This window comes from Erpetoichthys calabaricus, chromosome 2 (assembly GCF_900747795.2).
Source record: "Erpetoichthys calabaricus chromosome 2, fErpCal1.3, whole genome shotgun sequence".
NCBI classification, from domain to species: Eukaryota; Metazoa; Chordata; class Cladistia; order Polypteriformes; family Polypteridae; genus Erpetoichthys; species Erpetoichthys calabaricus.
Window position 1 is genome coordinate 65,797,590 of NC_041395.2, and position 17,581 is coordinate 65,815,170.

General features: G+C 35.4%; 1 protein-coding gene across 1 annotated transcript in view; it reads right to left on the bottom strand.

Moving 5' to 3' along the window:
- Positions 1–17,581, bottom strand: part of LOC114645277 (doublecortin domain-containing protein 1-like) — a 559,771-nt gene that overhangs the window by 210,221 nt on the left and 331,969 nt on the right. The window contains exon 13 of the mRNA XM_051922996.1: positions 6,132–6,254. Within this exon, the coding sequence (XP_051778956.1) occupies positions 6,132–6,254 (123 nt within the window). The remainder of the gene's footprint in view (positions 1–6,131; positions 6,255–17,581) is intronic.

Genomic DNA, 17,581 nt, shown 5'->3' on the forward strand with positions numbered 1-17,581 from the left:
GAACTAGAGCAGAGTGCTATGCTATATCAGTAGCATCAGTAGGTTAGTAAAGGATTGTTTAAGTTAGGGAATGCAGGACAGGTTAAGTGTATACATTTATATAAAGGAAAGGACAGTGGTACAACACATATATAAATGAAAACTTACATTTCTAGTCCACTGTTAAAATGAGCAGCACATTAAACACTGGCTGCCTTAATGTTACAAGTATCAAGAATAACGCTAATTAGTTAGAATTATACAGTATGCGGATAATAATGATATCATTGCAGTAAAAGAAATGTGGCTTAATATGAGGGATGGGAATAAAGTCTAACTTTGATGATTACACATTTTTTAAAAAACAACAAAGTGGAGAGTCCTCATTTATATACAAGGGAATTTGAATGTGTTTCTTGTTTAATTAGATGAAGAGCCACATCTCAGTGAGGATGTTTGGATTCAACTGAATTCAACTGAATTCAATTCAAAGTATCAGGGATGGGGGGGGTTTGACATTGGGAATGTGTTATAGATGTTATAGAGCAGATAATTATTTCAATAAGCTTATTTTTATTAATGTTAAATAAGCAAGTTAGAGGGGTCTATTACAGTCTGGGGGACAATGATCTAAATGTTAATCAGATTAGCCTTACAAATAGCAAAGCACAAGTGCAGGATTCATATATCAGTTAAAACAACAACCAGTGAGGAGAAGACTGTTTAGATTCGGTATTTTATAATAATCAGGATAGAATTCCAGGAGTAGATGTGATTGAATCATTAGTTGAAGTTATCTACTGGCCATAATATAATTCACAGTGTTTTAACAGAACACATATTCAAAAACTAAAACTGTTATGTTTAACTTTAATGGTGAAAATTTTGAGCAGATGGGGCAAAATCTAAAAAAGGTAAAATGGGATAAGGTTTTAAGTGGGGAATCGTTTTGATGATCAATGGAGCAGGACTTAAAAGTGTTTATGTATAATGCGGAACAAGTACAACCCTATCTTTAATAGCAATTAGTATTTAAATAAACTGGAAAGTGAAGAAATAAGGAGCTGAAAAAGAAGCTGCAAACAAACAACATTTGTATAAGTTATACAAGACAATTTTACTCCACTGCTGCCATGGAGCTTAAGAGAGAACTTGAGAGCAACAGTTAAAAAGGATATAAAGAATGCAAAAGGAATTTAAAGAGAGATATTACGGAAAGGTGAATGATGGTCCTAAGATATACTCAAAATATTTTAATAGTAAAAGAAAGGTCAAGGATGTGGTCAAGTACATCAGAACTCGTAAGGGTGAACTAAGACATATTGATAACAAAATAGCAAATGCTATAACTTTATATTTTATTATTGTGAAGAGGTCAATGATATCCAACTAGTTAGGATATCAAGGAGGTATGAAGTGTGCTGGAAACTGCAGAGTGAGAAGTGCTGCTTAGTTCAGAAAGGCTAAAAACAAATTTCAAGGACCAGATAACATTTTAGAGTGTTTAAGAAAGTTAATGAGTACACTAGCTGCATTACTCATCTAAATCGAGTTGAAATCTAAATAATCAGTTTTGACCTCATGTTATTTATTTGGTGCATAGTTTGTCCACTTAGTCTGATATAATAAGCACCTGATCATTTTCCCTTATGGTTGTCTTTTCCTCTTTGGATAGAACTGCCCCACTCTTGGGGTCAAAGCTGTATGCTGGGAAAATATGATGGTGCTTGATACTGCATTGGCCTGGTTTAGCGACTCTAGTCTGAACAGGCTAGGGCTTTAGTTTCCCAGTGTGCACATTGATTTATATCATTTTCACTCATCAGTCACCCACCATGTAAAGTTATCAGTCAATAGCATTACAGCTATAAGCCTCATTCAGGTGGGATAATCGGGTAAAAGAAAGTTGCATCCACAATGATATTGCTGGCGTGTAATGTCAGACAACAGAATAGGCTGATAAGACTAATTTTCTTGGTTTTTTTACCATTATTTGGTATTTTTATAATCATTTTTTTTTATTTTTTTATCATGGGTAAATTAATGGAAAAGATTCTTAAGGAAAAGATTGAGCATCACATGGCAACAACAGGTTTATTAGTGAGTGGACAGCATAGATTAAATGAGGAGATCGTGTTTCATTAATATTCTGGAATTCTAACAGGAAGGAAACAAAAGCATATGGCCAGGGAGGTGCACATGATACAATTTATTTTTAAAGGCCACTGACCAGACTAAAAGAACTGGGAATTCAAGGTGCAGCCTGTAGATGAGAGTAAAATTGGATTAAACATTAGTGTTGGGCATTTCTATTCACTTTACCGATTAAATTCTTTCAATACCAATTTTAAGTGAATCAATTCATTTGAGTCATTTATAGAATTAGAGCAGGAGTCTCCAATTCAGTCCTGGAGAGCTGCTGTGGATACAGATTTTCATTCTAACCATTTTCTTAATTAGTGACAAGTTTTTGCTTCTAATTGATTTCTTTTCCCTTTATTTTAATTCATTTGTTTTTTAAGATTTAATTTTCTGAATTGCTTCATTTTTTCCTTTAATGAGAGCCAACAGATGACCAGTTAACTCAAGGCCTTAGACTCCACCAGTTTCTTAAATAGAAGCCAATTCTTGATGTTAATTAAATCCATTATTTAATTCCATGGCTTGTCGGTGCTCTCATTCTGGCACTGCAGACATTTCCAAAACTGTTGATTTTCTTTTTATTTTAGAACACTGTCAAAAAGTTTTGTGGACCTGAACAGTTCAATATTAACGAGTCCTTCACATTTCTTTATTTTCAGATATTATATGCTTGTCATGTGATGGTTCATTTTGTATCTCATTACTGTTTGGCTGTTACTTAAGGAAAAAAGAAGCAATTGCTGGGTCTGGGTCTAAAATAGCAATCCAATTAAAATAATGGCTAAAGACGTTAAATAGCAGCAAAACTGGTCACTAAATAAGAAAAGGGCTAGAATGAAACCCTGTAGACACAGTAGCGCTCTAGGACTGGAGTTGGAGGCCTCTGGGTTAGAGACTGGTGCATATGTGAAGTCAGGGAGTATTTGCCCTGAATACATTACAAATATATAATTTAATAATTTGTGCATTCTTTTATGTATATAATAATTTATTTGACATTGTCCTGTTTCAGAACACAAAGTATGATACCTCATTTAAGAAGCATAATTAAAATAAGATATTACTTTACAGAAATACAAGTAAATGAGAGATGTGCACCTCATTCTCAGGTAATGATTCAGTTCATGAACTGGATGAACGGGAATTGTTAAACTCTTGTGTGGGTTAAGTTTCAGAAGTCAGATAAATGAGAATAATGTGACTCATATGTGAGTCAAATTAATAAGAATTGTATGACTTGTTCTTATCTAATGATACAGCTAAATCTTGAAAGATTCAGTGAATAATATATCCTCTGTGAATTCTGCAACCTATAAAATAAAGTGAAAGTAAATAATTGTTAGAAATTGTAGTAATATATTTATAATGTTCAGCTTTGTCTGACTGATTTGTTGAATTTACTAAGGGATACAAACATATTAGTCTAATTTATGCTTATTTATTCTATTTAAAATAATTCCAACAACAATTGGTACATAAAAAAAACACTTAAATATAGATGTGTTGTTACTGTATTGTACTTACAGTATATGATGAACGAGAGAATGATCAATGACGGAGTTCTCATTTGCCGATGATGATTTAGCTCTGACTAGAAAGAATCAATAATCAGATGGGTGGTACATTCACATGCGCTTTACACAGCTAAATGAAAGAGGCAGACGGTATCCTGCATGTGCTTTAGCAATCCTGTTGTGTTCTACTTAATCGAGTCGCATGATTCACTGAAAAGAGTTGTTCAGAAAGAACAAATCATTCACAAATCGCCTTTCACTATTACATATAGAAAGCAAATGGTTATTGTGCAAGGTATTGCTTCTGAATAAGGAGGTGTCCTTCAGGAACAAGTGCTGGGCCTGTGACTCCCTTTAAATTACATAAATTATCTTGATAAGAATATATGCTGTCTAAGTGTCCAGATGATTATAAACTAAATGAATTAGTGGATAATGTAGAAGATTCTGAATCATTATGGAGGGACTTGGAGAGAATGTACATTTGGGGAAAATGTTGTAGCAGATGAAATTTAATATAAAGTATTACACGTAAGAAGTTAGAATGTTAGATTTGAATAAGGTTCAAAACTTGAATTTATACCTTATGAGTAGGACTTAGGAGTCACAGTGGACTCTTTACTTTCTGTGTCCCAACATTGTATAGAATCAATTAAAAAAAGTTAACAGGATGTTAGGTTATACAGCCCTATCCATCACAAGTCAAGAGTGGATAAGCTTGTGGTATATAATGCATTTGTGAAATCTTAACTGAAATATTGTATGAAGGTTTTGCCTTCATAGTGTAAAAAGTATACAACGACAGAGAAACTACAGAAAAGGCTAACTAGATTGCTTTCAGGACTGCATGAGTTATGATGAATTATGAGGAAAGATGGAAGTTTAATCAAATTGCGATTAAGTTTTGACATGTGTGAATTGTTTACAGTTATGAAAGGAATTAGTACAGTGGATCTTGGCTGTTAATAAAAATAAATTCTTCAACAAGAACATGGGAACACAAATGGAAGCTTGTTAATTTTACACAAACTTTTAAAGGTTTTCATCATACAGATAATTACAGACACATTGAACAAATGTCTAAGTAGTGTGGTTAGGATTATTACTTTAGGAAAGTCCAAAACCCAAGTTGATGTCATTTTGGAAAAAGATGAATAGAATGGACAATTTTGATGGGCTGAAAGGCCTGCTCTTGACAAAACTGTTCTACTGTTAAAAAAAGACAGATTTAAAATATTACAAGGCATTCTGCTTGGTATTATTCTAAGAAACTGTATATTCATTAAGTATTTTGTAAAATGGTTATTGCAGCGTTCAATATTCTCAATAAAATCAATCAATTTTCTAGGTCTGCTTAATCCAAATTTTGGCTTTTAGAGAGATGAGGACTGTCACAACAGCATCAGATACAAGTCAGGAATCCATCCTGAATGAGGCACCAGTCCATTGCAGTGGCACTCATACACAGTAATTCAAACAGAGCTAAATTAGGCACAAGCCCTTAAACATTTAAAATAAAATATTCTATATTGCTATGGCTTTAATATTTGTATATCGTACAAGGAATTATTGATTTTTTTGTCCCAGGACAGGATGATAGCAAAGAATTACCACTTGATGTTGCACATAGCAGAATAAAGGAATATGATGTCAAGAAACCTATCTAGTTTCACGCAATCCATTCATATGTAGCAGCATAAAGAGTAGCTACAGTATAGTCTACAGCACTATAAATCACAACAAACTAAGCAACCTTCTTGCACCACACTCAGATCAACCAATACATGGTGGCCCTCTACTAATGAATGCTTTGTTGATTATAGTATGATGTCAGAGGAGATGAAGTAAGTACAAGGAACATGGGAAGCATGAAGGAAAATAAGGTGTGTGCTAACTGAGACAAAAAGACCGAAAGATAAAAGTGTGAGAAAGCTTAGATGGACTGGAGGGAAATACAGGTTTTATGGCAGGGGAGTTGGCATGCTTTTCCTGAACAACATCTGGACAAAGTGGCTAAGATGAACAAAGCAAGTGAGATATAAATGTAAAGATATTTATCGTGAACTTCATGTTGCCTGAGGTTCCTTTAAGAGAGAAAATTACTGTATATATTGGCCAATGACCTAATTGACATAAGAACATCTGAATACAACAGATTATTTACTTTGATTTCATCTGTATTCATACTGATGACATTTTATAATATTTACATATACTGTAATATCAGATTGGGATCACAACAAAACAGACATATTTTATGCAGACATCATATGATATCAGTCCTGTAACAAAAATGCCTCATTGTTAACTATGCATAAGTAGAATAGTGAATGGCCAAAGCTATTAGTCAGAAAAAGAAATTAGGAAGCAATACTATTGTAGAATTATATACCAAACATATGGGCATTTACACTACTAAAATTTTTTCAATAACATTAAAAAAATGCAAATAAGTTCCAAAGAACAGTACGTTCAACTTCAAAGTACTTTACATACTTGTCATAAGCAGCTGGTAGGTCAACATCACATTGAGGCATCTTGTACACACATGTCTTATCTTCTTCATGCACAGCTATGACCCTGTCAAACGCTACATTCAGAATAGGGTTATAGGGTGACCTGTAGGTGAAAAATAAAGCAAATGTTAATTAGCGTGAAGGAAATCTTCAATTATGACCACTGCCTTCTATCCAGTACAAAAAAAGCAGTTAATTAAAAAAATCTTCAGGGTTTGAACTATACCATTATTTTAAATCTGTTAAAGACAGAAAACGTCTACAAAAAGTAATAAAATATTTATACAGAAAAACACTCTCCTGTACTGTTATGGTAAGGTCATATATAGCTGGTTCTGTAGGTTAAGAATTAATTCAAATTATTATTTTTATTATTCTCATTTATACTTTATTTCTTCTATACAGTATACAGTATGTTCTTTAAAAATTATTAATACAATACGGTGTATTTGCTTATTTGTTAAAAAAAATTGAAAATACTTTTGGCATTTAATAATTCTGCTTATATGGACATTCTTTAAGTCTACAAAATGGCAAGCACATAATGAATACCAAATTAAACTGCTAAAATATTTTACCAATCATGACATTTAAAAATGATTGCTAACTGATCATGAATGTGATGTCTTTAAATGATGTAGCCCGGATAGAATACTACACTACATTTAATAACTAGTGAAGAGTGCCATCTTTTCCGATTCATTTTAATTTGAAGCAATGTTACATTTAGTATAACAATAATAAACAATAGTTCTTTACATTTAAAGTGCTCTCCACAAGGGGATCTCCACGATCTCCTTACTGAGAGGCAGCAGCGCTACCACTGTGCCATATGTGTGGAGTACATTTAGTATACGTAATATATGTGGGCTCCATCTCACTGTGACGCTCAACTGGATATTTATCTTGAAAATGAATGGATAAACAGGAGAATGGATTTAGGGATAGACAAAGGTTTTCAAATGACTGGTGGATTGGAGGAGGATGGAATACGCCAACCTGGTAGAAAACTTTATGGAGGGGTGCAAGATGAACCATCTGCAGCTCAACATTAACAACGTCAATGAGATTGTAGAGGACTATAGGAAGATCAACGCTGCCCTGACTGCAGTCTTCATCCAGGGAGTCGACATTGAGGTGATTCAGATATACTGTATAACAACCCAGGGGTTTACCTGGACAGAATCTGGATGAGGCATACTGTACTTTTTAATGTGGAACATTTTTTGCATATGATCTGTCAGTGTGAGGTCAAATGGGCATTCTACATTCAGCCTGCCTCAAATGTTTATCTAAATGAGGATATTCCTGTCTCCAGACTCTCTCCCCTGTGACCCTGAACTTGTCGAAAGAACTTTAAAGAAAGAACTTTGCTAGAACACAAGCAAAAATAATCTTAAATTATTGTTAAACTTAATTTAGGAAGTTGTACAGATATTGGAAGTAAGGTTCATATTTTAGACAGTACCATAGATAGTCTATATATTCTATTACTATATGCTCAGTGCTTATTTTTTCATTTATGTTCATTTTTTTTATAGAAGTAATACATGAAAGAACAAAAAAATTAACAGAATTTATGAAGGCTGTTGATGAAAAACTATTAACTGCTGGAGACAGAGGAGCATCTGTACTAACCAGTATAGATTTATCAGGATGACTGTTAGGTTGTGTATGAAACTTTAATTCCTTTAGAGAGAAAGGAATGCTTTGGTGGGTACCAAAGGTGCCAGAAATCAATCAAAATATTTCCTAAATGTGGAAGAGTAAAGGCAAGGAATGACACTAATGTACTAATCTACAGGTTTGGGAGCCTTCATGTATGCCCCTTGGCCAGAAATGTCTCCAAAGTTGATAATTAATTCATCTGGTATACAGAGGGCTCTCACTGACTTTATGATACAACACGATAAAGTCTTCTTAGTACATTAAATGTTGTCTATAATCAGTAATGTCATTCTGTAGCCAGAAGAAAGCATCAGAAAGTGCACTTCATATCACATCCTACCCCAGATCATGGCATATCAAGAATACATACAGTAGCATGGTTTCCCAGCCATTCCAGCTAGTGGGTGGTAGGATTTTGGCATGTTGTAGCGTAAAAAAAAAATGAAAAGAAAGCATTGTTGGAAATAGGGAGTCAGACTTACTGCTAGACAAGCCAGAAATGGAAGCAGGGCTTTCAAAATATGTACTGTGTAATATGAATTGTGCTAGTTTTGCAGCCATTTGTTTTTCTCCCTTCTGGCACATGCATGATGTAACACAAGTTAAATAAACATCCCCAGTATTGAATCAATAAATTAACTATGAAGATAACATTGCAAAAGCCACCAACATATCTACAGCAGATGCTTACATTTACAATAGCAATCTGTTTTTCTACCAGAGAAATCTGTAAGTAAGCGCCAAGCCGTATACAACTCTGCCATTTCATTGAAATGTTACATGTATGCCTCCAGAGCGTTCCCCTTTGCCACATAACATACAAAAGCCTACAGGGAGAATTTGCTAACTTCTTGAAAAAAAAAATCTGTTTTAAGGGTCAGCGGCCTTGACAAGCAGACAGTTGGCAATAATAATGTACGGCACTGCAGTCTGTTGTGTGAAGAAACTGAAGTGCTGTATTGCTGAAGCCAGTGTCATTTGCCTTTTTATTGCATCAAGCTGCAGCAGAAGCACAATGGAGGGTACATAAATTGAAGTGCTACCACGTAAATGGATGTGACCCATAAGAAAACAAGAGCAGAGTTTAAGAGAAAAGAAACAAAAAAAAAAGAAAAGAAAAAACACCATCATTAGCATCACTGTGGCTTCGTTTCAGGGTGAAGATGCCACAATTGTCAAAATAAAGGTCTATGATATCTTATAATGCACAACAGTTACAGTGCACATATTTGCTCAAATTGCATTTTGACATACTTTTCATTGCTTGGAGTCTATGGAGGCTCCATTTCAAATGGCATGTTTTAAAATCAGGTAACTGCAGTAGCCACCTAAGTCAAACATCCAGTGGCCTTAATATACAAATAATCAGTTAGGTGCATAAGATCACTTGAACATTTCAGTTCAGAGACCCGATAGCCTTAAAAATCTGACAATGAATGAAATCTCTACAGAAACACACAAATCAGGGTAGAAAAGTGTATCTTTACACCTTTAAAATTCATAATTAAAAAAATCAATTAGGTAATTAAAATAGGGAGGCAGGAGAATGGAAAATGAAAAGTGAAAATAGATATATGTTTAATATGTTTTCATAACATTTATGCTAAAGCACTGATCAAGCTACTCTGCTATACTCTTACACAAAAGAGCCATCTAGTCTTATACTACAGTAAAGTTTACAAACATTTAAATAAACATTGGATGTTACATAATAGTCTGCCGATGACCACAAAGTTCCCCGTATTTAATTTTTTTTAAGTCTTACTGTGAAGGCTCCATTATTTGCAAAAAAGAGTTTATAGTCTGTCATATCTCCTGTAATTTTTACTTCTCGGCCATGACAATATTTCAAAACCTGTTTTCTTTGGATGAGAAAATTTGTCATAATCTGGAAAATCCTTTTCCCATACATCAATTGTATGGTTCTCAATGTGACAATACAAGTAGAATACCCTTTATTTCAAAACAAGTCATTGAGTCCAGAAACATCATGTCGGCTAGGATGACTCTTAAGTCACATGTAACTTCAAAAATCTAAAATATGGAATCCTTTGTTGAAAAAATGTTAAACAAATGGATAGATGGATGAGCTACACAAACAGTTCTTGTTTTAATCCCTTCACAATTTATTTCATATTTTGGCACGGAACAAGACATAACTCGGAAGTAATAACAGTAACAACCCGATCCAACTTCACTTGCACAATTTTGACTAAAGAACTCTAGAATTTTTATTGCATCATATCATTTTATTTCTTTGCCAGCATATGGTAGCAACACTACCATGTAACACTACTTACAACCAAGTGCAAATAACTTCTACCTCTTAAACACCCTCTTAAAGCCCCAGCACGGTTTCTTGTCATTGAGACTATTTCTTCCATATATGTGTTGCGCTTCTTCTCACTTCACTCACAGCACTTTAACTCTGTCTTGAACTAAACTGTTTTTGCTCTATGCCAGTGCTTTCCAAACTCAGACCTGGGGGACCCACTGTGGCTGCAGGTTTTTGTTCCAACCAACGTCTGTTTTTAATTGGACTCCTAGCCCAAATAAGTGAGCTGTATTTTCATAGGTTCTGTGTTTTGGAGTCAATGAAGAAATAACAAAACTATCCAACCATCCATTTTCTAACCCGCTGAATCCGAACACGGGCTCATGGGGGTCTGCTGGAGCCAATCCCAGCCAACACAGCGCACAAGGCAGGAACAAATCCCAGGTAGGATGCCAACCCACCACAGGACATAACAAAACTAAGTTTGGTAAATTTTTATTTAAATGTACTAAGTACTTATAAGGGGATAGTTTGTTTGTTTTTTTAACAATTTTTAGACTAATTTTCATTCTGCTTTTCCAGGTGTTCTTAGTGTTTAATTTATTATTTAATAATTAGTGGGTCTGACGCTAAATTTATTGCAGCCTTTCATCATTCAATGTTGTTTACTTGGCTGTCAGTTCTGTTTGTTTTAATTTTCATTATTAGGATACAGAAAGGGTGTACTCTGCACAAAAAATAACAAAACAATAGGACAACAACAAAAGAGAAATAAGCGTTTAACGCAAAAGTAGAGATATTTCTAAATGTCTTATAAATGCAAAAATCATACTGCTGTGCTTTTCTAAAGGCAAAATAAGAGAAGAGAGAAAAGACCATCTAAATAAAGGAGATCAGTTATTATCTAATTGTGAATTTGGCTGGAATAAAAACCTGCAGCCATAGTGGGTCCTCAGGACTGAGTTTGGGAACCACTGCTCTATGCTATTAGCAAGTCAGCTTCCCTAAAAATGGTCTGATATTTAATGTTGTTAGGTAATGACATTTTTCAGATTAGAAAGTAAAAGGTTTTGAGGTACGGATGTTATTCTTACTAACTATGGTGCTGGAGAGTGTCAATAGGTTGCATGTTGATTAGCACATGCAAGTGTCAAGAAAACAGACCACCATGGCCCACTAGCAAAAGCCTACAAACCAAATTGGGTCAGAAATGGACTGGAGAGACTAAGCTGCAAAAATAACAAGATTAGCTTGTGAAGATAACCCTGCCAGTTTGGAAAATTTGAAGGTTAAACAATGAACTGAACACAAGAATGAGAATAGCACATTTTCTGTCAAAATCCACTCAGTTTTTGAACTGTGAGGTTTTAGTCCCCCTATTAAGATTTGATCAAAGCAATTTTTGCATTTTCTTGGAAAGATTTGCTTGAAAGCTGGAACTAAGTAACTGTTAAACTGTTTTGTCACTCAGGTATTCTGTTTTGAAATAATTAATAGGTTTTTAATCACAACAATGTTTTTGGATAATTGCAGGTGTAAAGCTTAGAATACATGTAATTAGAAGTTAAGTAAATATTACTGAAAATATGGTGCAAATATGGTGCGGTTTTTAGATATCAAAAGAAACTTTACTTCAAGGATTACAACCTCTTAGAAGGGAAAGTCAAGGATGGGACAACAAGTGAAATAAGATGTGTGAGGCTCAGAATAATTTGAAGCAAGAACTTCCGATTTAAGTAAAATTAAATTAAAAAAATAAATAAACAGGTCATCTTGAAGACATGAGTAGAAGGTCTGAATCTACGTCATAGTTGGCAAACTGTTGTAAGATTACTATTTTTTATTAGTACTTACATTTTGCATTTATCTTTTATCCTTATATTTTATTTCTGCACTTTAATAAATAAGTCTCTCAATTCTTAATATTAATTTCGCCTAGATTCTCACCATTGCCTCAATACCTCTCACCCCTTAGCCTGGGAAAGAGACACAGATAACCTGGGTATCCCTCCAGGCCCAGGTTTAGACACAAGTAAGAATTTCACTGTACTCTGTACATGTGCCATTAATCCACCTGAGTAAATGAATAAGTGTATGTGTGTCTGTCTGTGTATCCATCCAGTTGCTATGCCTCTGTCATTCCAAAACTTGGCATATCGCAAACATTTTTAGTAATAAAAATTTATTACATTTATCATTCCAAAAGATAGCTTATCACAAACATTAACCATGCTTTTACGAATCCCATACCAAATGGAATATAATTGAGACACTGAGGTCTATGTTGATTATTTCAATTTCACCCTGTCTTGGACAGACAGCACAGCTAGTGACATTTTCTTCATTTTTCAGAAAGTCATTCTTATGTTATATTTGTTGCAAACAACAACCTGTCATAATCTGCCTTTCTTTACACATTATTCACTATTATTTTGAAATTTCATATCTTTTACTGTTATTTATGACTTCATCAACAGTGGTTCAATTTTCAGAAGTTAACCCAACTTTAAATTCAAGCCCCACTCTTAAAAATAAAGGTGTCATGCCATAGGGGAACCATTTTTGGTTCCCAACAGAGCCATCCTTATGAAGGTGTCCAGAAAGAACATTATTTTTCTTTATTTATTTAGACCTATAGCAGGCTCCATACAGTACATAACTAAGAATTGATGGCAACAGATTTGTAAAAGACCAATGGCACATGATTTTAAAAGGTCTCATGGTGATACAATAACGCAGGCTAGGTTTGGGTCTTTCTTAATCTTTTAGTGTCCTGCTAGGTGACCAACATTAAATATTTCAGCTTTTTCTACATATTAAGATGTTTTTCAAAGCACAAGTGTGTTTGTTTCAGTTATCTTTCTTGGTTTCATGTGCATAAACCATTATATACGGTGTACTAACAAGCCTATTTGAAGTGTGAGCGGTCTTAAATTCAGTGAAAGACATGGCTGTGCATTCTGATAATGGCATTATTGCAAGGAACTAGAAAAATATGAAAACAAACAATATGAAAAACAATTAAACTAATTAAACTTGTGAATCATCTTAGCTCACCCAGCCAAGCACCGCCTGCCTCATATTGGTTTTGACACAAATTGGTTTCCCCATGTTAAGCAGCATTAAGAAAGTCTTCACTGAAAATTACCATTTGAGGACATATAATAGTGCAACTGCACACTGAAGAATTTAGCAAGTAGTGTTTCCCAAACGTAGCTCTGGGGCACAATAATGTTTTAGTGATCTTTCAAACGATTTATTCTTCAGATAATAATTCTAAATAACAATACTCCGTTTTATTTCTTGTTTTTACATTTTATATGCCAACAAAATAAATCTCTAGCCGAGTTTGTTTTAGTTTTGTGGACATAAATAATATTTTTGTGCTTAATCCATTATAACAGTTTTCTCCTTGTAAATTAATTTGTATCTTTCACTGTGTCGATAATTAAAGTGGCCACTTGATGATGAGCACCCAGATTCGAAAGGATGTGAATTAACAGCTTTATGACACAACGCTATTTGGCCTTGTGTCAGTTTCTGTTAAATCTCAATTATAAAAGTAATTAAAAGCGGGAGGATTCTGTTACAAGAAATACCATTTTTTAAAATGAAACAATATGAAAAAAGAGCATAAAGGTCTTAGGCCCAGTGCTGCCTGCCAAGCTTGCAATGGCTTGTTTAACTCAAAGGGGCAGACGTGAGAGCAGCATGGCTCTCCTGATGCTATTTCCATCCTGCAGTGATGCATATATAGAAAAGACAGTCATGTACTTTCTGTCTTAGGAGATTCATTTTAAGACATTTGGAGGGGATAGTGTTCTTCTTAAGAGAGGGTAGGCTCAACATAATGTTTACTAAGTGTGCAGGTTACTTGGGCTATGTTGTGGGTGAATAGGATGATAGGTAAAACTCCAGATGTCTAAAGTGAACACTAATCTGTCATGTTCAAGATCCCAAACTATGAAGTGAAGGGTATTCTAGGTCTGGTGGAATACTTATGGAGCCATATATCCACTTTTCAGGGAGGAAGGCACTCCTTACTGAAATGACAAGAAAAGCAGAACCCAACAGCATAATATGGACCCCTCAGTCATAAACGCCTTTACTACAGACAGCATTATGTTCTGGTCCCCTTTCATGAGGACTGGATTCATTATTGTCATATATAGGGTGGTCCAGATCTAACTATGCAACTTTTAATGCAATGCAATGCAATAATTGCATAATTAGATCTGGACCACCCTGTATACTCTAGATGGACACTATCTGAGAACAAAGTAGGAGAAGTCCTATGTCAACTTTTCAAGAGTGTGAACTTCATGATCATACACCTCAGGTGAACCTCTTGCCTCCTGAGATAAGGTTTATCACTGAGGACCAGGAATGTGTAGTAGTGACGTGGGTGGTGAAGCAAGCCAAATATTACTCCAGCAGAGGATTTAGGTTAGCAACAGATCACAAGGCCCTTAAATGGTGGCCAATCACAGACTTTGCAATCTTTAAATGACAAAAGTGGTTCTTGGCACTAAAGACATACCACTGCAATGCTGAGTGTTGGAAAATGTGAGCTTCATGACAATGCCAGCTCTCTCTCTCTCATGAGTAAACAATCTCTATGCATGGCGAGCACCAACCAGAAATCTGTGCTGATGTCACAGTCACATTTCATCAAACCAAGCAATCTAAGAACAAAGGGGAGACAATCTAGGAATGAGACTGACAACTGTGGACACCACAGTTATTGCCCACTTCCCATTTCAGATGGGCACTAAAAGCATTAACATTAGGACACATACTGTATAGGCAGGGAAACCAAAGTGAAGGCATCAAATTACTATCCAGGAAAAGTCACTAGAGAAGAATGTGCATTGCTTTTCTCTTCATAGCGCTTTCAGAAGAGATAACAGCAGGAGAAAAAAAAAAACTTATTTCAGCTATAATTGCTTCCAAAAAAGAACACCACGTGTGAGTTTTGTTCAGGTACACAGAAGGGACTGGATTTAGCACTGTATAAGAGAATAGAGTAAAAGCAAGGGTGAAACATCTCTTAAACAAAAGTGCTAGTACAACTGACTTTAAAGATTTTTGTAAATTGTTCTCTTGGGGTTTGCCAAGTATCCCTTAGTGCTCATGATGGTAATAATAATGAATATGAATTGCACACACGTGCAATTGGGAGACAGCTAAAGGGCCTGAATGATAGTAATTCCATGCCAGACCAGTGAGCGGCACTGTGCACTGACTTTCTTTCTCAAACTCTTGCAGACCATCCACGGGAAATCCCGCATAGGGTTCTGGAGCCACAGATGACGTCACTTCCGGTTCCGGGTATATATAGAGTCATCTTTAGCAACCAAAATCAGTTCTGTTTTGGACTCATACCTGTGAAAATCTTTCAACTATTTAACCATTTTGCAGCCAAGGCACAATATACGGGTGGCTGCCCCAAACCTTTTTGATGACTTTGTGTCATTTTTGTGACAGTATTTAAACAAGTCTGTAATTGAAAAGGCTGATCCGAAAACAAGGAAGAAGTGAGGAAATACAGTGAAGGAATCTGAGAAGGGCAAACACAGAAACAGAATTAAAAAAAAAAACACCAAAATGAGCAAAAACAGGAATGCAAACCAGACCAGTGAACTATGAAAAATTAATATCAAGAGCAAACATCAAAACAACACTAGTGCAAGAGGAAAAACAATTGGTACCAAATGGAGCTCAGTATAGTGGCTGTTGCAAAGGTAAGAATGCAAATGTTTGTGCAATGCCAAAGACTACCCTTTTTATGTGCCCTGCCCCATCTTCATGCGACTGCTGTGCTGCATAATACAAGTCACTATGTGACAGACAAAGATGGAAGTGGCCTGGGGCTAAAGGCAGGCAAAAGGAAATGAGTAAGTGCAGGGCTCCAGCCCATTTCTGACACTTATGGGAGTCTAATTTGGAAAGACAGGATCAGATGGATGGACGGATGGATGGATGGATAAAGATCTTTGTAATACTGCAGTTTTTCTTCTTTACAAAGGTTTTGTTAACATGCAAGTACAATCAGCTATTTTAATCAGTCCGACATGGGTATTAACATGAGAATATGTAAGGACAGACCTTGATCATGTCTAGTGTTAGTTCCTGCCTGATGCCTGATGCCTGATGCTGCTGTGACATATATGTGAAAAAACACACCACCCAAAAATTATATTTTAGTATTTACCCAATGTCATTTGTAGTGGTAATCAAGAAAAAGTTAAATCTCATTACAAATTGAAGATTCAAACTCAACTGAACCATGCAGTGACCAGTTCATGACAAAGGAAAATGATATCTCAAAAAAACATTTCACGTAACTCGTGTTGCAGAATCCACATATCCATTTGTATGTTGAAATTGTAAACAATGTGCGCATTTTTGTTAAAATATTATTTAGTTACTTTCTGAAAACCCTATGTTGAAGATCAAGAGGAAAGGCATCATTCCCACAATATTGTATACAGTGATCCCTCGCTATATCGCGCTTCGTCTTTCGCGGCTTCACTCCATCGCGGATTTTAAATGTAAGCATATGTGAATATATATCGCGGATTTTTCACTGCTTCGCGGATGTCTGCGGTCTACAGTACGTGTGCTTCCTCAGTTGATTTGCCCATTTGAATTGAAACAAGGGACGCATTTGAATTGAAACAAGGGACGCTATTGGTGGATGGCTGAGAAGCTACCCAATCAGAGCATGCGGTTAAGTTCCTGTGTGCTGCTGATTGGCTCAGCGACGGAGTGCTGCATTAACCAGGAAGTACTAATCTCACTCATTCAGAATTAACGTGCACAAGCACCAACAGAAGATGCAAATGATTGCAGAAAAGGTAAAAGTTTTGGATATGTTGAAGGAAGGAAACAGCTACACCGCTGCAGGACACCATTACAGCATAAATGAGTCCACGATTCTTTTTATTTATAAAGGAGGAAAAGCATATAAGATCTACGGCCGCAGTGTCTTTTAACCAGGGCGCAAAATGAGTTGCAAGTGGACATTGTAAGGCAGTAGTCCGGATGGAACCTGCTTTAGGGATATGGATTGAAGAGTGATGGAAGAAGAACAACAGCGGTGCTAAACAGTCGCCTGAAGAGGCTCCTTTAGAAGAGCTGTAACGCTATCCTTTGTTGTGCAGTAAAATTAAACTCATCGTTATCGGACAAGTCGTCGTGTCATTGTTGGTGAGTAACCATAATTAATTATTTACGTACAATACTTATTACATGTACATAGTTTAGTGTCACTGTACACACATTTTATTGTATACAATTTTTCTTGCATTGTACGTATTTATTGATGGTGGCCTGTCTGTCGTAATGGCTGTAACATATGTGATATCGGAGACGCTCGATATCTTTAAAATAATATTTAGGTTTTACTGTATGTAAACTGTGTTTACATACATAATTTCAACGAATCTTACCTAATATCTAAGAGAATACAAAGGGTTTATGCT